General features: G+C 42.9%; 2 protein-coding genes across 21 annotated transcripts in view; one reads left to right on the top strand and one right to left on the bottom strand.

The window, feature by feature from the left end:
* The window catches only part of FCSK (fucose kinase), an 89,494-nt gene that overhangs the window by 13,824 nt on the left and 55,501 nt on the right, over nucleotides 1-20,169 (top strand). For 5 of the 14 annotated variants that reach the window (XM_085895438.1, XM_085895437.1, XM_085895439.1 and 2 more), the window contains 12 exons: nucleotides 1,686-1,767; nucleotides 2,448-2,592; nucleotides 4,136-4,287; nucleotides 4,844-4,894; nucleotides 5,008-5,133; nucleotides 5,251-5,323; nucleotides 5,662-5,759; nucleotides 5,897-5,977; nucleotides 8,796-8,915; nucleotides 17,636-17,798; nucleotides 17,922-18,055; nucleotides 19,460-19,561. In XM_085895438.1, the coding sequence (XP_085751564.1) occupies nucleotides 2,478-2,592; nucleotides 4,136-4,287; nucleotides 4,844-4,894; nucleotides 5,008-5,133; nucleotides 5,251-5,323; nucleotides 5,662-5,759; nucleotides 5,897-5,977; nucleotides 8,796-8,915; nucleotides 17,636-17,798; nucleotides 17,922-18,055; nucleotides 19,460-19,561 (1,215 nt within the window). In that variant the 5' untranslated portion in view covers nucleotides 1,686-1,767; nucleotides 2,448-2,477. Of the gene's footprint in view, nucleotides 1-1,685; nucleotides 1,768-1,889; nucleotides 1,968-2,233; nucleotides 2,308-2,447; nucleotides 2,593-4,135; nucleotides 4,288-4,843; nucleotides 4,895-5,007; nucleotides 5,134-5,250; nucleotides 5,324-5,661; nucleotides 5,760-5,896; nucleotides 5,978-8,795; nucleotides 8,916-17,635; nucleotides 17,799-17,921; nucleotides 18,056-19,459; nucleotides 19,562-20,169 lie in introns of all 14 variants that reach the window. The other 9 variants (XM_085895445.1, XM_085895444.1, XM_085895442.1 and 6 more) reach the window with 3 other exon arrangements.
* Nucleotides 1-20,169, bottom strand: part of LOC147020241 (cyclic nucleotide-gated channel beta-3-like) — a 141,729-nt gene that overhangs the window by 91,804 nt on the left and 29,756 nt on the right. The window lies entirely within an intron of this gene.

Here is a 20,169-nt window from a genome sequence, read left to right as displayed (position 1 = left end):
TTTGATTTCTTATAATGTGACCAGTTGTCATCAGATTGACTTGACACCGACACCCAAAAAGGTCAGGGAGTTCATACAGAAATTGTACAATGGACGTGAATCGGTGTCAAACAGCAGTAAATTTAATGTTTTTAAGCTATCATAACACATATGAGATGGCAGATGTGGTATGGGATTAAATACCCTCACAATCAACGGTTTCTGGGGGGGGGGGGCAAAATGTAGTGTTGGCGAAGGTATGCGCTCTACTGAGTGCCGTTCTAGTTAAGAAGTGGAAGACATATCATACCACCCAGACTCCACCCAGATCAGGTCGCTCATCCAAACTCAGCAGCCCGGCAAGCAGGAAACTGGTTCGGGATGTCACTGTAAATCCAACAATGATGTTTGAAAGATCTGCAAGTTTCCATGTCAGATATGGGGGACAGTGTTCATCAATCAACAATATCCCGTTCCCTTCACAAAGCTGGCCTCTATGGACTGGTGGCAAGAAAGAAGTCATGACTGAAAAAGACTCATCGAAAAGCTTGGCTGGAGTTTGCGAAAAAGCATCTTAATGACACTGCAGGCATGTGGAGAAACGTTTTGTGGTCAGACGAGACAAAAATAGAACTTCTTGGTCTAAATTCAAAGTGTTACGTCTGTTGGAAGCTTAATACTACAAATCACCCAGTCAACACCATCTCTACTGTCAATTATGGTGGTGGTGGTATCATGTCATGGGGTTTCATTTCATCAGCATGGATTGCCAAACCTTGGCAGAATAGAAGGGACAATGGACGGTGGAAAGTATAGGAGAATCCTCGATGAAAACCTGATTGAGTCAGCCATGAATCTGAAACTGGGTAAGAGATTCACATTTCAGCAAGACAATGATCCGAAGCACAAAGGTAAAGCCACACTGGAGTGGCTGAATAAGAAGACAATAAATGTTCTTGAGTGGCCCAAAGTCCTGATTTGAACCCAATTGAACATTTATGGTAAGGCTTGAAGATTCCATTTGATCGACGATCCCCATCAATCTTGGCAGAACTAGAGAATTTTTCATGTGAAGAATGGGCAAAGATTTTACCATCTCACTGTACAAAGCTGGTAGAGACCTATACCTACTCAAACAGACTCATTGCAGACATTGCTGCAAAAGGTGCTTCCACTAAGTACTGACCTAACAGGAATATTTTTACAACCAGTAAATTTTGATTTGTACATGTTTGTTGCAGGTATTCCTGACATGTAACCTCCTTCAACAACAGTGTTTGGTTTGATCTCTTCAGTAATGTGTAAAAAAGTTCATTTGGAAAAATTGTTTCCACATTATTTGTAATTCATCTAAATATGGCATTATTGGTAGGGGGAGAATACTTTTGCAGGCCACCTTAAATAACTAAAGTGACGTCATTATGGAACAAGAGTTTTGCAACACCAAATACGCAAAAGGAGAAAAGCAAGAGCCTAAATCTGGATAGACAATGGAAAATGTGTAATATTTTAATTCATTTTAAATACTTTTTTTTTTACAGGTATCAAACTAATAAAGCAAAAGATCAAAGGTTTATTGATTGACTAGGGTTGTAGAAAACAAGCAACCTGACATTGAGTGAAGAACTAGTCTTCCTTATGAAGGTTTGTGTCGATCACCAAACCTGAGATTTAATTGAGCTTAAGCATTGTTTAAATGTTGGCAGATTATTGTGGAAGGAAGAACAACATTCATTTGACAAAGGGAGGTGATTGCATGGATAAGAGAAAAGGAAGACAGTTGTGAAGGTGAGGACAAATTTTAGACTTGCCTTGATCAAATATCAACTTTCAGCTTTAAGTTAAAAGTTTGTTAATTTATGTATCTTACTGAACTGGTCTTCAGATCCTTTTATTTTATTTTTTTCCAGATGTGTGCAAACAAACATGCCTTTCAACAAAGGGACTTGTCGTCTTCTTAAAGAAGTAAAGATTTGAGGGTAGATGAGGTGTAGATAGTTAAGTCGAGTAGACGTGAATATTTTTTGTAGTTTTTGTTCGATGGCTTTCATGCAGCATCATTTGGTTGGTGCCTTTTAAACTCTCGTTCTTCCAACAACCAAAAGCAATTACTGCCTATTTGCTGATATCCCTAGTTATACTCGTTTTTTTCAGCTGTCTTAACATGTTTGTGGGGTTTTCAAGCAGTTTTTCGGAATGTTTGCGAAGTTGCTGAGAAACAGGATTTTCTTGTATTTCACATCTTGGAAAAAAGAAAGAAAAGAATCTACAAGCACTTTATTTGATTAAAAGGCAACCATGTCATGAAACATCATCAGTGTAACTCAGGTGTGTTACGTGTGTAATCTTACACATTTAAAATGAGGGTTGCTAATTTTTCTCTTCATATTTTTGTACACCTACGTATATCGAAGGGACTGCTTGCTTTGAATATTGTAGTACATGGAAGCTTACGACACTCTCTGCAGGTGAACACAACACTGAGGGGTGATGCAAGAATGGCATCAAAAAGGTGGAAGATGAATGAGAAAGTGGAAAAGAGGACAGGTGTGGATTGGACGGCCATTGTACTCACCTGTCATCGAAAAGAAAATGTGGAGACTTATCAAAAGGGTATGTTTACCTGTCACTTTGTACGACATGATGGCACAGAGGTATCGCACTCGAGTTTGAACCAATTGTAAACTACTAGGCTGGTGCTTCACAGGCAGGGTATTGCATCAATGAGCATGCCGTCCTTCAGACGGATGTTAAACTGGGGACCCACCTGCTAGCATTACTTGGACATGAAACCAAATCACTTCAGGTGTCTTTCGTAAAGAGTTGCTGGTACTCTGACCAAATTCCCACCACAATGTTCGGGGATTCTGCATCAGGAAGCACACCCACACCTCAGTAATTGTGGACTAAATTCATAATTTAATCTTGGTCCGATACACATTTACCAATGATGATGACCTGTAACTTTCCAACTCTCATGAGTGAGAGCTCATGGGATGTAGAAGTTGTTTGGGATTTTTAGGAGGAATAATTGAATTGCATAAATAGTGGTGGATATGTAAAAAAGAAAGGACAAGATGTTACAACTTGATGCTATTTCTTGTCTTAAGATTTGTCTTCACTTTGCAGAAAAACTGTTTTGACCTTTTTATTTTTTGAGATTTAATTTTTGGGAATTTTGAACAAATGAGGTCTTTGATACTCTCTATACATGTGGACACACCAGAAGTTGTAAACCAGGACAGGCCTTGATGAGCCAGAGCTATCAAATATACCTGTGCATGGAATTTTAAACGTGGCTTAACTACCAATCCAAAGTCTTACCCTTGTGGAAATGGTCAAGGGATATTTAATATCCACATTGTCGGTAGAATAGCGAGCTTAATGTCACCATCAAAGGTGATGTGCTTTACAATGTAGTAACCTCTGCTAAAAGTGTACTATTATCACTTGTATTTCTATGTCAAATTATCGTGTGATTATCACAAAAATAAGTTGTCAAAGGGTTTATTTTTGTTTTTTAATCGAATACGCCAAATTCTGAAGTACTGTTGAACCCTGACATTCGCAATTCCGCTATTCGTGGACCCCATGTATTTGCGGCTCATAAAATGTGACCTGCTGCTACATTCGTGGCCCTGTGCTTGAACACTTATTCATGTTTTGTTTTGTTTTGTGGGTGTATTCACGGTTTTTCATGGGATGTTTGATTTTCCCTTATGAATCACAAATTGATGAGAATCTATCCCCATTTTTCCCATTGAAATAATGCCCCGACATTTGTGGATTCAACATTTTTCAGGAACGTATCCCCCCCCCCGAATGTCGGGGCCCAACAATATTATTATTCTGAATGCAGCATGCGACTACTTGTTGCATCATTGCTGGGAGTGTGGCTCTGCCGCTGATGTAGTGCCCTCTGTTTCCAGTAAGATGGTAATCATTTTTCCAAGCTCGGAAGGATGACGGGCTGAGTCAACCCACCTGGTGTTATGTAACAGCACGACAGGGGCTCAAACTCAAGACCTTAACATCTTAAGCCAGACACCTTGACCATTAAAACCAACACCAGGTTTATAATTCTGAAGTGATTTACTATTATTCTGATATGCCCAATCAATGCTCTTTAATGCCATCTTATTGAATTGGTCCCTAGAACTGGAGGAGAGGCAGGAAGCAGGTGCTATCCCCCTATCTGCGCTGATTCTAGCTATCGAAGACCCACCTGGTGGAGTGGGCAGTGGGGGTGCCACTCTGAATGCACTGCTTGTCGCTGCTGAGCACCTGAGCATGCTTGCTGGACACACGGTAGGCAGATATGTAATAATAATATACCGTAGTCGAATATAGTAACATATGTTCTCTTACAAAAAACTTCAACACCTGAGGAAGCCATTAGGCCCATCAAAGCCTGTACTATGGATGCCAACCTATGGTTGTTTGTCTATACTCTATCCTTTTTTTTTAAATGCTGAGCATCAAGTGAGGAATCCGCACGTCATTTTTAAAGTCTTTGGTACGGTTCAGCCGGGTTTCAAACTACCGACCTCGCAGACTCAGGGTGGACGCTCAAACCATTACGCCACCGAGTATGGTTGTGGAACTACTGTCTGCTGTTTGTTCCTGTATGTTAACCATGAACACATTACTCAGAGAAATACATTTTGAGAACAAGATCTGGCATTTTGACCAAGTATTTACATAACAGCCACCCCAAATTGCTGTGGTATGCTCAAATGTCATTTATCGAGCTCAAAATAGGAGTTTGATTTGTTACTTTAAAGATTGCCAATGGGAATGCAGTTGTTTTGCAGTGCTCTATATGTTGGTATGTTACTGTGTCGTATGTTCTGACATTGCACAGGTTGTTTCTCCTGATGTATTCACATCTGCCCACATCCTAATCTTCCACACGGTTAGTCAGTGACGATGTTACTCCTTTTTATTTGCTGCAGTTAATACAGTTTTGAATGTAATGAAGGTCTGTGCATTGCAGTGTGCAGTGATGTGATTTGCTCTATCTTGTAGGGACGAGATTACCCATTTGAGGTGTTAGGTCGCCCATTTACGTGCCTCCCATTACGTCGGCCATCACATGAAACACAGCGCCTGATATGTAATTTGGACCATCTCCAGTACACCTTAACCTACCTGGTAAGACATCTCAGCAATGAATTACTACTTCTTCTTTTGGGTACCTCCACATCGCCTCATACCCCCACCTCTGCACCACATTTTAACTTGTACATTGTTTTCTCCTTGCTCTTTCAGCTGGCTTCAGGCAGTCCTCCTGGAGTGTGGGTGTGCAGCACAGATATGCTTCTATGCATCCCTCCTGACATTGGTACGTATTGGAGCTTGAATAGGAAGGGTTGGATGGAAGATGGTGACGGGTGACTTTGAGACTGCAGAAATGTGATTACACATCATTAAGTTTCTTTAAGATCTCCCTGAAAGTTGTTGGGGGTGGTGGAAAGGTGGTATTGGTCTTATACTAACACAAAATTGGCTTTTAAATTCGTTGTCTGCAAAATATTTTGGTGATAAATGATGATTTGAAAGAAAATCTGTGAAGTACATGCTGATAGCATAGATTGCTCACACATACAGGATTATCTTGCAGATTCTAACCTGTCTTAAGCTTCATTGTATTTCCTTAACAAATCCATCCCGTTGGTTTAGAGTTGTCTTGGAAATGCTCAGAAGGAGTGCGAGTGCTGGCTGTCCCAGCCTCTGCCAAGTATGCGCAGCACCATGCTTTGTACCGTACAGACAATGAGGTAAGTTGCTTAACTGTAATGGCATTAAAAATGAACTGATCACACTGAATGCCGCAGTTCATTTGGTTTCGTTCATCAACATCAACAATAGTTCATCATCAATATCTGTTTCGCTTTTTTTTGTCTGTTTGCAACAGAATAGGGTAATGGATATTGTTTATAAAGGTACTGCTGCAGACATGGACAGGTGTCGTTTGCCTGATGGAAAACTTCCACTGGTGAGTAATTTTTCTGTCCTGCTTTGTTTTTTGCTCAAATTATGGTGAGTATACTCTGGTTGTAGATAATTATAATGGTGATGACAACGCATCAGTTTTTAAAGAACGTGTGTGTGTGTGTGTGTGTGTGTGTGTGTGTGTGTGTGTGTGTGTGTGTGTGTGTGTGTGTGTGTGTGTGTGTGTGTGTGTGTGTGTGTGTGTGTGTGTGTGTTACTTAGGTGGCTCAGTGGAGCATGTGGGAAACCGGTTGAAATGACAGTTTATGTATTTGACTGTTAACTCACTAATTTGGCGATTAAAATCAATTCAATAGTGAGCCAAATGGATGTGCTCGATAATGTACATGTAATCTCCAAGGTAAGGTCTGTGTGTATTCATAGGTAATTTGAGAAAGCATGCGTATGGTTCGATGATAGAATGTGTGATGAGGATTATGAATGTAATGTTACGGCCGTGGCTCATTCCGGTAACCAGGTTTTTGTTCCGCGGGGCATATTAAAATGACCGCTACCGCCAGCGAAGTTCACTGCCCCCCAGAGTAAGTTTCCAGGCCTGTTTGTCACATCACAATACTTGTAGGGACTGTGGAATTAACCCGAGGAAGTGCCGATAGGCACTCGCGACCTTTCTAATCTGGCCGAGCAAACGTTGGTCCCTTGTCCAGCCTGAAGCTGGTTTGAGCCGGTTTTCCGAACTACATTACAACCCGCCTAAATCATCAAATTAGGCAACAGAACTAACAGAATCCAACCCTGAGACCAGGTATATTTATTAATAAAAAGCAAATGTCACAGGAGAAGGAATCACGGAAAAGAGGAAATCATTAGGCAATCACAAATAAAAGAAATAATGTAATCAACAAATGAATTAACCCCTACTCGATACGTGCCCTCAGACAGATCGAGCAATGAACAACAAAATCCTTAACGATTCATATCTTATGGCCAGCTCTTTCATTCATTCGACAAATACACTACAGTGCAGTACAGGGAAATACACAATGTTGGGAGGTTGTTTTTAAACCTGTGGGTGTGAAAGCCGCACAGGAGTTATGAAGCATAGATGGGCATGTCGACAGCTGATTCCTGGTGTAACATCTCTTGCTCAATCACTCAATGAAAAACTCTGCTCCGTCGCAAGCTCTTTGCTTTGGCAATTTCCGGTGTTTTCAGCTCTCCCCACTCCTGCGTTAAAAGCTCTTCACGCACATTCATTCTCCTCAAAGTTTTTTCTCCTCTGGCACTCTCAGGCATTAATGATGCTCCCCTTGACTCTTGAGCCACTGTTAACTGTCAATGACATGAGATCAGCCAATAAGCCCCGTGCTACTCCGTGGCCTCTCGTGGTGAAGCTAGTTGCTGACTTTCACAATGCAGATTAGCCACACATTCTCCCATATCTTGAATGCAAGGCTCTTGTGTCCGTGTTTCAAAAGGAGATTTAAACAGAGGAAAAGAACATAAAAACACACGGCCAGATGCTTGATGTAGGGGATAAAACAACAGGAAGATAGGGAAAACAAACATCTCTCGACACATTCTTGGGACGCACATGTAACCTCACAATTAATTACGTTATGCTTGTTTAAACAAGTATTAAGGACATAACTGAACTATACTAGGCAGTTTCATTAACCCAAAAGGATCATTCCCACAACACAATGATAACTAGAATGGCACTCGGCAGAGCGCATACCTCCACTAAGCTGAACTGTTTACGTTTTGTATCCCACTGATAGGCCGGATCTGGATCCGGACCTGAATAAAATCTCATTGGCTTGTGGACCCAAGGCTGAGGTTGTTGACCCACTGTTTGGAGAGGTTTCTGTGTTGAAAGGGTTGAAACCTCCATGAGGAATGGAGCCAAGTTGATTATCTAGGCCGTTGGAAAATGGGTCAGTTGCTCACATATCATGAAAGTTCTTGCTTCCGTTTTCTCCACAAGATTGAGCCTCATGAGAAGAGCAAGGTAACAGAGGGTATATACAGACAGCGGGGCAGTGGGGCGACATACTTTAAGCTTGCAGATATTTTGTCGTTGGAGATGAAAATAAAGTTAACAAGTCTGGAGACGGCGATGGTTCACGAGCAATGTGCACGGTTCGCTTTTTTATTTTTTGACCTTCGAGGGGACGCCACGGGCAAACTGGCGAGAATCGGGAAAAACGTAAATGATGAAAGTTGTAGTACTCGAAGAGCACTACTTGCATACTAACTTTCATTCGAAACAGTTGAAAACCCTAGGAGCTCGATGCCCAATGTATTGATTTTTTTGACATTTTCTAAGTCCGTGACCTTGCGACCTTGACCTTGGGACGAAAATGAAAAATCGAGCTCCGTGGGGCTATGCAGGTGCCATTGGGCTAACCAAATACCGAAACCCTGCCAGATTCGACAAACCCCCTCGGAGACGATGTGACTTGAAACCGGCTACCCCTAAAAACACATGTTTTTTGGGCGTGGCTCTGGCCATAATGGGCGCAGCACGCCCATTCTCAAGAAAACACGAGATCATGATATAAACCTCCCACCCAAATTTTATCAGGATAGGATCAAAACCCACGGAGCTATGCTCGGGACACAGACAGACAGACAGACACACACCCATAACGAATATAGTGGTCACTTACTGACTCATGAACCAATTATAGCGCGTTTTGGAATTGATATAATTTACATCTTTTAAATATTAATGTAATGCTTGAGGAATGGCTGTTACTGTTAAATATATCATTATAATTGTTGTGAGGAACAACTTTATGGAAAAGAGCTGTGCATGTTTGTGTGCACGTTTTACTTTTAAATTTTTGTACATGTAGGTAGCGGGTGTTGCCTTTTGGGAAGCAAGAGCTGCTGAACGCTTGCTTTCACTGCACGTTTCTTCCCCACTGGATGGCTGTACGTATCAAGGCATTGATTCAGGAGCTCAACCATTCACTGTAAGGCTTTGGTTTTGTTTACACCAAACTTTGCTTGCTGAAATATTTACTTTCTATATGTGTTTGTACGGACTCTCAGTGTATCCATTGTTCCACACAATGCTATAAACTTATATTCAGTAGGATCTGTTGTTCAGTACACAGATATAACCAGGCTTTATCTGAGTTAATACAACATTGTTTATTCCCATACAGATCCATATCGTTGCTCTTCTTTTGATTATTTATTTGCATTTTATGATGACCCAAGAATTGAGGTGAGTCATCTGAGGATTCTCGAATATACGGTTTATTGAAGTAGCAGAGCACTTGCAAGCGGAGGTGGCACAGGGACCAACCACAGCAGTCAGACCCTGTACCACACTAAAGGTTACACTCCAAAAGTTTTATCTATAAAACCTATTCCAAGGTGGAGAAAGCAAGCAAAGAAAGATACAATTTGGCAAGTGGGATTTCCACCCCTCCCTACGGCCCTCGGGGAGAATTAGCAGTAAACAGCTTCTTTCTCACGCTTCAAACAGTGAGAGGGTGCTGGCACAGCTTCATAAACAGAAGCAAATCCTTTGTAGTTCTCTAAGATTGTTGACACTCCACACTGGAATTCATAACAGCCTGCAGAAGCAGGACTCTGACAAGGACATCGTCTGGCTTGTTGGTAATACATTTTAACACATCGTAAAGCAAACTGTAAAACGAAGGCAAAAGCTTGGAAACACAATTTAAAGCAGCCAGGACAATGGTTTGAATCCAGACACCTGATTAATGCAATTGATGAATGTTTATATAAGTCAAATGTACAAATATGGACCAATGGGGCCATCACCCAATCTTCTTCTTCTTCTTTCGGCTGCTCCCGTTCGGGGTCGACACAGCGGATCATCCGTATGATCCGCATAGTGATTTGGCACATGTTTTACGCCGGATGCCCTTCCTGACGCAACCCTGGTCGCCTCTTACGACCCAGGGATAAATGGGGCCATCACCCAATATCCATCCATAACAGTGTCATAACACATTTATTGAAACAAAACAACAATTCAAGCCGTGCATAAAAGGATCGAGTCAAAAGATTTGTGTTAACTCGAATGACATGCAGTACCGAAACTTAGACGTTGTCATGACATGAAGTTTTATTTTTTTATTTAAATAGCTTGAGGGAATATTGAGCAGTGTAATCATGAAGAACGAATTAACGAATAAAAACTAGTTTTTATGGCACGAGATATTTCTGCACTCTGTTTGTTTTACTGTATATGTATATATATATATATATATATATATATATATATATATATATATATTGCTACGGTTCTCGGAACCGTATGCATACAGCATACAGTTGTCCTGAGTCAGTTATTCCATTCATATAGGTGTCGTTAGATCCCTACCTTTTGTCTCGCGGGACAGCAAGGAGTGCGTTGCGATGGGCTATAGTTAGGAGCAATAAATCATTTTTCCCCTTTTATTTTATTCCTTCCTTTTTCTGAGGTAAATTCATCTCGCTTGCTACCCTCGTTTCTCTGGTCACAGCGTACCACCATCTACCCGCTGTATCCGGAGTCTCGTTTTCAGAGGCAAAATCCTGACGATCGCTATGGAAGCCGCATCAGCATCCACCTTCCCAAACCCAGACACGTGTGGCGTGGGTGGGCCAAACTAGCGTCTGGCTGAAACCCCGCCCAGAAAGGCGGACCACATGAAGGCCCGGTCCAATCGGGATGCTCGGATCAGACGATGATGTCGGTTTCGCCATGGCTCTTCCCCGAGCTCCATGATCTATAAGGTACGGAGCAATCCTCAGAGTTGGGGCGAAGTCGGGGTGGATGGAAAGGAAGAAGTTGGTCGGAGTTGTTGGATGCGAAGGAATTGAGTTGAATGGGAAGGTTGTCCCTGGATGGGAAGGTTGTTGTTATTGTGGGAGGCCATTGGAAGGAGAAGTGCGAAAGGGAATTGAAAGAGTTGTTGCGAAGGTGTTCTGGTTGCTTGGCTCTGCTTACGTCTCACCTCGACGGCTAGCCTACTGGTCCCCACCGACATGACCTCAACCAAACCTCTTGTCTGGTCCTGCTATGGCTCAACTATCGCCATTTTGGACTCTGCTCTCCTCCACTCAAGCTCCTGCTGCAGACATGATTACCACACGTGCGGCTGTGGACTGAACGGCACAGTTTTTGTCGGGTGCCGCACCACGAAGCATCCCTTCCCCCGAAACGCTCAGCTACCAAAAACTGTGACCTCAACTCCCTCCCTCCCTGGCTGCAAAAGTCCTTTGTCTTTCATTGGGTTTATTTTGGCTGAGTGTGTGTATGAATGTGTCATAAATATATATATATATATATACTTCTCTCGGCTGCTCCCGTTAGGGGTAGGCACAGCGGATCATCCGTCTCCATTTCGCTCTATCCTCCACATCTTCCATTGACACTCCAACCACCCGCATGTCCGCCCTCACCGCATCCATGAACCTCTTCTTTGGCCTTCCTCTTCTCCTCCTACCTGGCGGCTCCATCCTCAGCATCCTTCTCCCAATATACTCCGCTTCCCTCCTGTGCACATGTCCAAACCATCTCAATCTCGCCTCTCTCACTTTGTCTCCAAACGCTCCGACCTGCGCTATCCCTCTAATATACTCATTCCTTATCCTGTCCATCCTAGTCACTCCCAACGAGAATTGCAGCATCTTTAACTCTGCCACCTCCAGCTCCACTTCCTGTCTTTTTGTCAGCGCCACCACCTCCAAACCATACAACATAGCTGGTCTCACTTCCATCTTATATACTTTCCCTTTCACTCTTGCAGCTACCCTTCTGTCACAAATCACTCCTGCAACTCTTCTCCACCCACTCCATCCTGCCTGCACTCTCTTTTTTACTTCTCTCCCACACTCTCCGTTACTTTGGACAGTTGATCCCAAGTATTTAAACCCATCCACCTTCCCCACCTCAACTCTTTGCAACCGCACCATACCACCACCCTCCCTCTCATTTACGCACATGTACTCCGTCTTACTCCTACTGACTATCATTCCCCTTCTCTCCAGTGCGTACCTCCACCTCTCGAGGCTCGCCTCAGCCTGCTCCCTACTCTCCCTTCAGATCATGATGTCATCCGCGAACATCATAGGCCATGGAGACTCCAGTCTGATCTCGTCCATCACCATTGCAAACAGGAAAGGGCTCAGAGTCGATCCTTGGTGCAATCCCACTTTTACCTTAAACCAGTCCGTCATTCCTACCGCACACCTCACCGCTGTCACACTGTCCTCATACATATCCTGCACCATCCTCACGTACTTCTCGACCACTCCCAACTTCCTCATACAATACCACAACTCCTCTCTTGGCACCCTATGATAAGCTTTCTCTAAATCCACAAACACACAATGTAACTCCTTCTGGCCTTCCCTATACTTCTCCATCAACATTCTCAAAGCAAACATGCATCAGTGGTGCTCTTTCCTGGCATCAACCCATATTGCTGCTCAAAAATCATCACCTCTCCTCTCAACCGAGCTTCCACTACTCTTTCCCACAACTTCATGGTGTGGCTTAACAACTTTATACCTCTGTAATTACCACAGCTCTACACATCACCCTTGTTCTTGAAAATCGGAACCAGTACCCTTTATCTCCACTCCTCCGGCATCCTCTCACTTTCCAAGATTTTATTAAACAATCTGGTTAAAAACCCCACTGCCATCTCTCCTAAACACTTCCATGCCTCCACTGGTATATCATCTGGGCCAACCGCCTTTCCACTCTTCATCCTCTTCATAGCAGTCCTCACTTCATCCTTACTGATCCACCCCACTTCCTGATTCACTATCTCCACCTATTCCAACCTTCTCTCTCTCAGTTTCTTCATTCATCAGCTCTTCAAAGTACTCCATCCACCTTCTCAACTCATTCTCCTCGCTTGTCAGCACATTCCCATTTGCGTCCTTTATCACCCTAACCTGCAGCACATCCTTTCCAGCTCGGTCCCTCTGTCTTGCCAATCGGTACAAATCCTTTTCCCCTTCTTTTGTATCCAACTTCTCATACAGCTCGTCATATGCCTTTTCCTTGGCCTTTGCCACTTCTCTCTTTGCCTTTTGCCGTCACTCCTTGTACTGCTGCCTACTTTCTTCATCTCTCTGGCTATCCCACTTCTTTTTCGCCAACCCCTTCTTCCTTATACTTTCCTGTACTTCCTCGTTCCACCACCAAGTCTCCTTATCTTCCCTCCTCTGTCCAGATGTCACACCAAGTACCTTCCCAGCTATCTCCCTCACCACTTCTGCTGTAGTTGCCCATTAATCCCACCCCTCTTTACCACATCCAACACCTGTCTCACCTCCTCCCTAAATTCCACGCAACAGTCTTCCTCCTTCAGCTTCCACCATCTGGTCCTTGGTTCAGCCCTCACTTTCTTCCTCAACCTCACCTCCAAAATCATCTTACAGACCACCAATCGATGCTGTCGAGCTACACTCTCCCCTGCCACCACCTTACAGTCTAATCTCTTTCAGGTTGCATCTCCTGCTTAAGATGTAATCCACCTGTGTGCACTTTCCTCCACTCTTGTGCATCACTCTATGTTCCTCCTTCTTCTTGAAATACGTATTTACCACTGCCATTTCCATTCTTTTTGCAAAATCTACCACCTTCCACATTCCTCTCGTTGAGACCGTACCTACCCAACACCTCCTCATCCTCTTTATTCCCTTCCCCAACATGCCCATTGCAATCTGCTCCAATCACCACTCTTTCATCCTTGGATACACTCTCCACCACTTCATCTAACTCACTCCAGAAATCTTCTTTATATTCCATCTCACACCCCATATGCGGGGCACATGCACTGATGACATTCATCATCACCCCTTCAATTTCTAACTTCACACTCATCACTCGGTCCGACACTCTCCTCACCTCCAATACCCTCTTGACATAATCCTCCTTCAGGATTACCCTGACACCATTTCTCCTCCCATCCACACCATGGTAAAAACAGTGTGAAACTACCTCCAATCCTCCTAGCCTTACTTCCCATCCACTTGGTCTCTTGTACACACAGTATGTCCACCTTTATTCTCTCCAACATATCAGCCCAACTCTCGCCCTTTGCCAGTCATAGTCCCAACATTCAGAGTTCCAACTCTCACCTCCACACTTCTACCCTCCCCCCCCCCCCTGCCTCTGGACCCACCTTCCCCGTCTCCTCCTCCTTCGCCCAGCAGTAGCACAATTTCCACTGGTACCCTGCTGACCAACGGTACCGGTGGCGGTCGTTGGTAACCTGAGCCTCGACCGATCCGATATGGAATTCCGTTTTATTGTCCGCATAATGATTTGGCATAGGTTTTTACGCCGGATGCCCTTCCTGACGCAACCCTGGTCGCCTCATACGACACACAGGGATATGGTACACCTACTCTAACCGGGGCATACACCGGGCCCAGTACACTGGTACTCATTTCGCCGACCTCGGAAGGATGACAGGCTGAGTCAATCCCCTGGTGTATATTAATTCAGTGGCCCAACGGGGCTTGAACTCAGGACCTTTTGGATCCCAAGCTACTGCCCTAACCACTGCGCCAACACCAGGTGTATATATATATATATATATATATATATATATATATATATATATATATATATATATATATATATATATATATATATATATATATATATATATATATATATATATATATATATATATATATATATATATATATATATATATATATATATATATTCATTCTTTTAATTTTTCGAGAGAGAGAGAGAGAGAGACACATTGCGAGAGAGATTTTGCAAAACTTTGGAATCTGGTGCCCAGTAGCTCTTCACTCTCAAATTCATATCATTTCACATTCAACTGAAGTGCTTCCATAGCGAAGGTATTTGTATGTGGTATAAATGCAAGCAGTGTCGAGCTCCAGAACAATTAAACTATCAATCCACGTTTTCTTAATTGTTGGCAAATCATCAGTGATGGTGCAAAATATATCACAGAATGTTTAAACTGAGAAACACTGCACAATGTGCTACTTCTGTTACGACTTGTTGGACTGTCTCTCACATTATACACCACGAGCAGGGACCCATGCAACATCCACGTAATGTAAAATGTGACTTCAAGGCCTTAGCTATCCCTGCCCCCCTCACAAACCCCAAGTCCTCAACCTCCCTTTCCCAACCCTAAGGTGCCAATCCCTCCAAACTCCAAGACTTCAAACCCCCCTCCCTAAACAAAAACTCAACCCCCCCCACCCCAACAAAAGTCCTCAACCTCCCAACTCTGTCCCATCTTTGCTCCCTGCCTCCCAACCCCAACTCTGTCCTCCCAGCCTCACCCTCCTCATGCTCATAAAAGCAAACAGGAATTCCCACATTGAAACGGCAGAATATTTAACGCTTTCCCTCCCCTATTATGCTCTCACCGACTTGTAACAGAAATCATGATTGAAACATCCTACATGTCATGGCTCATCACAGTCACCTGTCCAACTCGCAATCCCGCGAGAAATGCAGAAAATATATGTGACCATAAGCAGGTTAATTGTGCCAATATACAACCCAAAACGAATTATCTTCTTCTTGATGCAAATATTCCTATCGTTAAAAGTAAATAATGACCTCAGAAAGACCTCTTTAATGACAGGTTTAAGCCCTGCTTGAGAGAATGCCACATCGTTATTTGAGTGGTGTATTAGGCAACAGACTGCTGCTTCAATCGCTGAGGCCTATCTTCACAAGGCCCATGACACCTACCAACATCATTTTAATTGTCGCTTTGGTCATTTTACACTGAAGGGAAAACTTGTAGGGAGGACATGGTGATTGTGAATATGACAGCTTTGAAGATGTCGTTGGCTTCATATAACAGTAAGCATCAACATGGTGGCTGTATGATTTTTCATCAGGTTGAAATTGTGGATGGAGTCAGACAAGCTATTCAACCAATGGGTGGACGAACAGACGAACGGACACACCGCGCTTTTATAGTATAGATATTTGTTTCGGTTTTTCTTTGCGGGTCCTGAGGAGTGGACACAAAACAAAAGTCCTTGTGTTATTGTTTGACTGTATGGCGGTCATATTGAGTTTGCAGCTGTAGATTGCTACCCATAAGAACATGTGTTGGTGTTATTGTTACGAATCTGGAAGCCATGAGCACTCAACATACAGGTCCCTATATAACAGTTATATCGGTATGTGTTTATAGTTCGGGCTCCCTACCTGTGTCTAATGGGTAATTAAATGTCCATGCACTGCAGAGTTTTTTGATAGTCAGGGTTTTCTTTTATTTTTACACCACCAACATCATCTACAACAACACCAGCATCACCCTCACATTCACCTCGCTTCCTCACACCGACGCCATGGCCTACGTGCGTGTCGGCACGTACTTGAGCGTAGTCCAATGTGCCAGGCGGGGTTTCTTTGGGGCATTGGATCTTGGATTTTGCTCCAAATACGGGCATGGCGCCCCTCTCAGCCAATCGGAGGCATGCAAGCGAGATTGCCTTCGGGCAGCCATTGAGAGAGGGCCACGCCTGAACAGACGGGCGGTAGAGAAAGAAAGGAAAGGAGAGCCGAGGATAAGTGCGGGGATCTGCTGGAAAAGAAGTGTGTTTTGGTTGTTGGGACGAGCACGGAGGGAGCGTTTTGGTTGTCGGGACGAGTGCTGAGCGGAGCTCTGGACTTTGATCGCTCTCGCTGGCGCCTGGTTCTTCGGACCGCATCTCGACGCTGGCCTGGTTCGCTCGTGTCAGCCAAACCACACGAGGTGGACAGGTGTGTGTGTGTGTGTGTGTGTGTGTGTGTGTGTGTGTGTGTGTGTGTGTGTGTGTGTGTGTGTGTGTGTGTGTGTGTGTGTGTGCGTGCGTGCGTGCGTGCGTGCGTGCGTGCGTGCGTGCGTGTGTGTGTGTGCTTTTGTGTCTGGGGCCCTGTCTTTAAGTAGTAAATTGTTAAGTGCCTTCGCTGTACATTATTTGCCTTGCATCTCTTATTAGTCATGATAGCGCTGCCCTTACATGTTTCCCTCCTTCCCCACTTACTGTTAATAGATACCCTATTTGTTAAATGTATCGGCTCGTTTTTGTGTTTCTTTTATTGGTTTAACACGGTGCGTGTTGGGGGAATAAAAAGGCCGTTGTTGCCGTAGTGGTGTGCATTTGGGACTGACGGAAGCTCGGTGACCATCCGCTTGGGTCACGCACGGGTCGAGCGCGCATACGGCTCGTTCCGTACGAGTGCCATTGAGGGTGTGGATACTCGGTAGCTTCGTCACGTGGGTCTAGGTATTTTGAAGTTTGGCAAATAACCCTTTTACAAGTGGTGTAATTATTGATGATTCACGGTCCGGTAAGAGACCTGTACCCTCGGAGTTTTCCGAAAGGCACGATCTAAATTCCGGGTGTTCGGCAGAATCGACCCTACTGCTCCACCTTGCGGTCGTGCTCACAACCAATCCGCGGCCCGCAACATTATTAGGTCACAGTAATTATCTATCCAAGTATAATAATCAAAACAATCAGATTTTGTACTCAGAAGGTTAATAAAAGCCAAACTTTTATCCAGTGCCATTTGTACTTGGTGATGCATGTACAGTACTTTAAAGTTTTGTTTTGCTCTATTTCTTCGCTATTTTCATTACTAGAGTGAATGCAGTATATGGTATTTAGCATGGAAAACTATTGTAAGACAATGGTGCATTTTATTTTGCAGCTTTCCCTTTTCTTTGACATCTTGCTTGCCATGGCAACAGCTGTATCAGAGGAAGAGTTTGTAGCTGGTCGGCTTGGAAACAGATGCTTGACCGAGATGGCAGTCGGGGTGCAGGCCCGGAAAGTTCTTAGCCAAAGCCTACGTGGAATGGCGCTCACTATGAGTAGGTTTATTCTGTTTTGTTTGCTTCTCATTTTCTCGGCTCAACTAACTCGTAATGGAATTCTGTGCTGTGTCTCAGAAGCCATGAGCAAGATAGATCTTTTACATATTGCCTCTGCCACAGTGTATGTTCCTGGGGCTCGGCACCTCTACCTGGAGCCAGCGGCCTCTCCCCTTCTGTCCAGCTTGCTTTCTGCAAGGTTATTTGCCATTCCCAAGGCCTTTGATCACGATCCTCTTGCCCACTCCCACATTGCGGTACAGCAGTTGATGGCAGTTTGTGCAGTAAATATGTGTAATACAGCATTTGTCATGTCATTTGATTTGATTTGATTCGTGATTTGTTTGAAGACCCTGATGCAAGAGGTAAATGGCACGTTTATTTAATTATTTATTTTGTTTTGCAAAATAGAAAATTAATATTTTTTCTTCTGAAATCAAGTGGATGTTGACATGTGGTCACAAATTTATTTACAACCTGACTAAAATTTTGCCCAGAATCATGTGCTTGATTGTTAGTAAGGTAGGCTACCCTCTTTGGAAACCCTTTTGTGTATCTGTAAAATAATATGCTTTGAAAAAGGATTCAGGTTCCTTTTGAAGTTTGTCAGATTTTGTCTACAGATCAGAGTATCTACAGTACAGACATAGATCCGAATATAAGGGTTAATTTAATGAGTCTGTGGCCGAACATGGTCATTGATTGTCCTTAACAAAACCACTTATTTTGTTTCCACATTTTAATAATGGATTTAATTTACTTTTCTTTATGAATCTTTTGTTGTTGTTTTTTGAACACTTTAACTAGGGAATCATCATCCTCCTTTTACTTTTCTACTTGAATGTCATGTTGGTCGAAGGACTTGTGTCGTCCGTAGATTTATTTAGCGTTTAAATAATTAGATCCTCGTGGAGGATCTCTAAGTCTTACTCACGTTGTTGTTCTTCATATTCTTCTTGTGGACGTTTTTGTTTCACAGCCTACAGTTTTCATCGAAACTTCCTGAAACTTGGCATATATATGTAAAAATACCCTGCGCAGACAGTAACCATCTCTGATTTTGAAAATTCCTCCAAGAAAAAGTTATGACGTCAAAATATCTTCGCTAATGGAAATCGCCAAAAAATTATCTCCTAAACTCAGCAAGCTTTTTAAATTCTGTTTGCGGGAATCAAACAGGGTATTAGCAGAGATGAATGTGTTTTGTTACAGCACATATGATACATCACTATGATGTAATATCTATTTTTATGACGTCATTCCTATTTTTTGACATTTTTGTTTCACAACCCAAAGTTTTCATCGGATCTTCGTGAAACTTGCCATGTATATGCAGAAAGCCCACGCGCAGGCAGTAACCATCTCCGATTTTGGTAATTCTTCCTAGAAAAAAAGTTGACGTCATAATATCACCGCTAATGGAAATCGCCTATATCATTATCTCCGAAACTAGGCAAGCTGTTTGAATTTTGTTTGCGGGAATCAAGCCGGGCATTAGCACAGATAATTTATCGCAAACCTGATACATCACAATGACGTCATACTCGTTTTTATGACGTCATCATTAAGAGGACGAGGATCTTGGCTCATTCGAGCTTGTTTGTAACGATGTTTGGAGTTTAAAGTGTTGTTGACACCTATTTCCCCTTCTTGGAGCGTAGGCCGAAGCAAGGGTGAGCCCAGGAAGTGTGGTGCTGAACAGCATCGTTGGTCCAGGCCTGCATGTTGAGGAGGGAAGTGCTGTGTTGCATTGCCAACTTGAGGTAAAATTATCATTGGAACTGAAGGTTTCTTGCTCTCCATCGCGCTTTCTTTGCCTCATTAATATCGATCAATTGCAACTTTCACCATGATGTTTGAAAACCCTCTTGGGAGAAAAAAAACAGTTTTGTTTTCAATCGTGAAGAAATTCTTGCATAACTAAAGCATTCCTATGTTAATTTGCAATTTCCACAGGATTTTATTTTCCTTGGCATTTTCCTTGGCTTGGCTTATTTCCTTGGCTTGGCTTGGCATATATTTGGCATTATATTTCCTTGGCTTATATTTCCTTGGCTTGGCTTGGCATTATATTTCCTTGGCTTGGCAGGATTTTATTTTCCAAACCAATTTTTTCTGTTATTGATTTTTTTTTTTTGGGAGGGGGGGGGGGAGTGCCCAAATTCAAATTTTGGGTGCCCAGAAAAAAACATAAATAAATTAACTTTTTTCTATGATATTCATGTGTGAAAAAATAGATCTATATTTATGTATACACTGGTCATTGAAAAGTCCAAAACACATCAACCAGCATTTGGTTAATTGAGTAAGACAGAAAATATTCATTTCTTAAAGAACAATGAGATATTTATTTCGATTGAACTTCATCATC

This window comes from Eptatretus burgeri, chromosome 9, assembly GCF_056783735.1.
Source record: "Eptatretus burgeri isolate ZD-2024b chromosome 9, Ebu_testis_v1, whole genome shotgun sequence".
NCBI classification, from domain to species: Eukaryota; Metazoa; Chordata; class Myxini; order Myxiniformes; family Myxinidae; genus Eptatretus; species Eptatretus burgeri.
The sequence above is the reverse complement of the archived record's forward strand: the minus strand, read 5'-3'. Positions and strand labels throughout refer to the sequence as shown.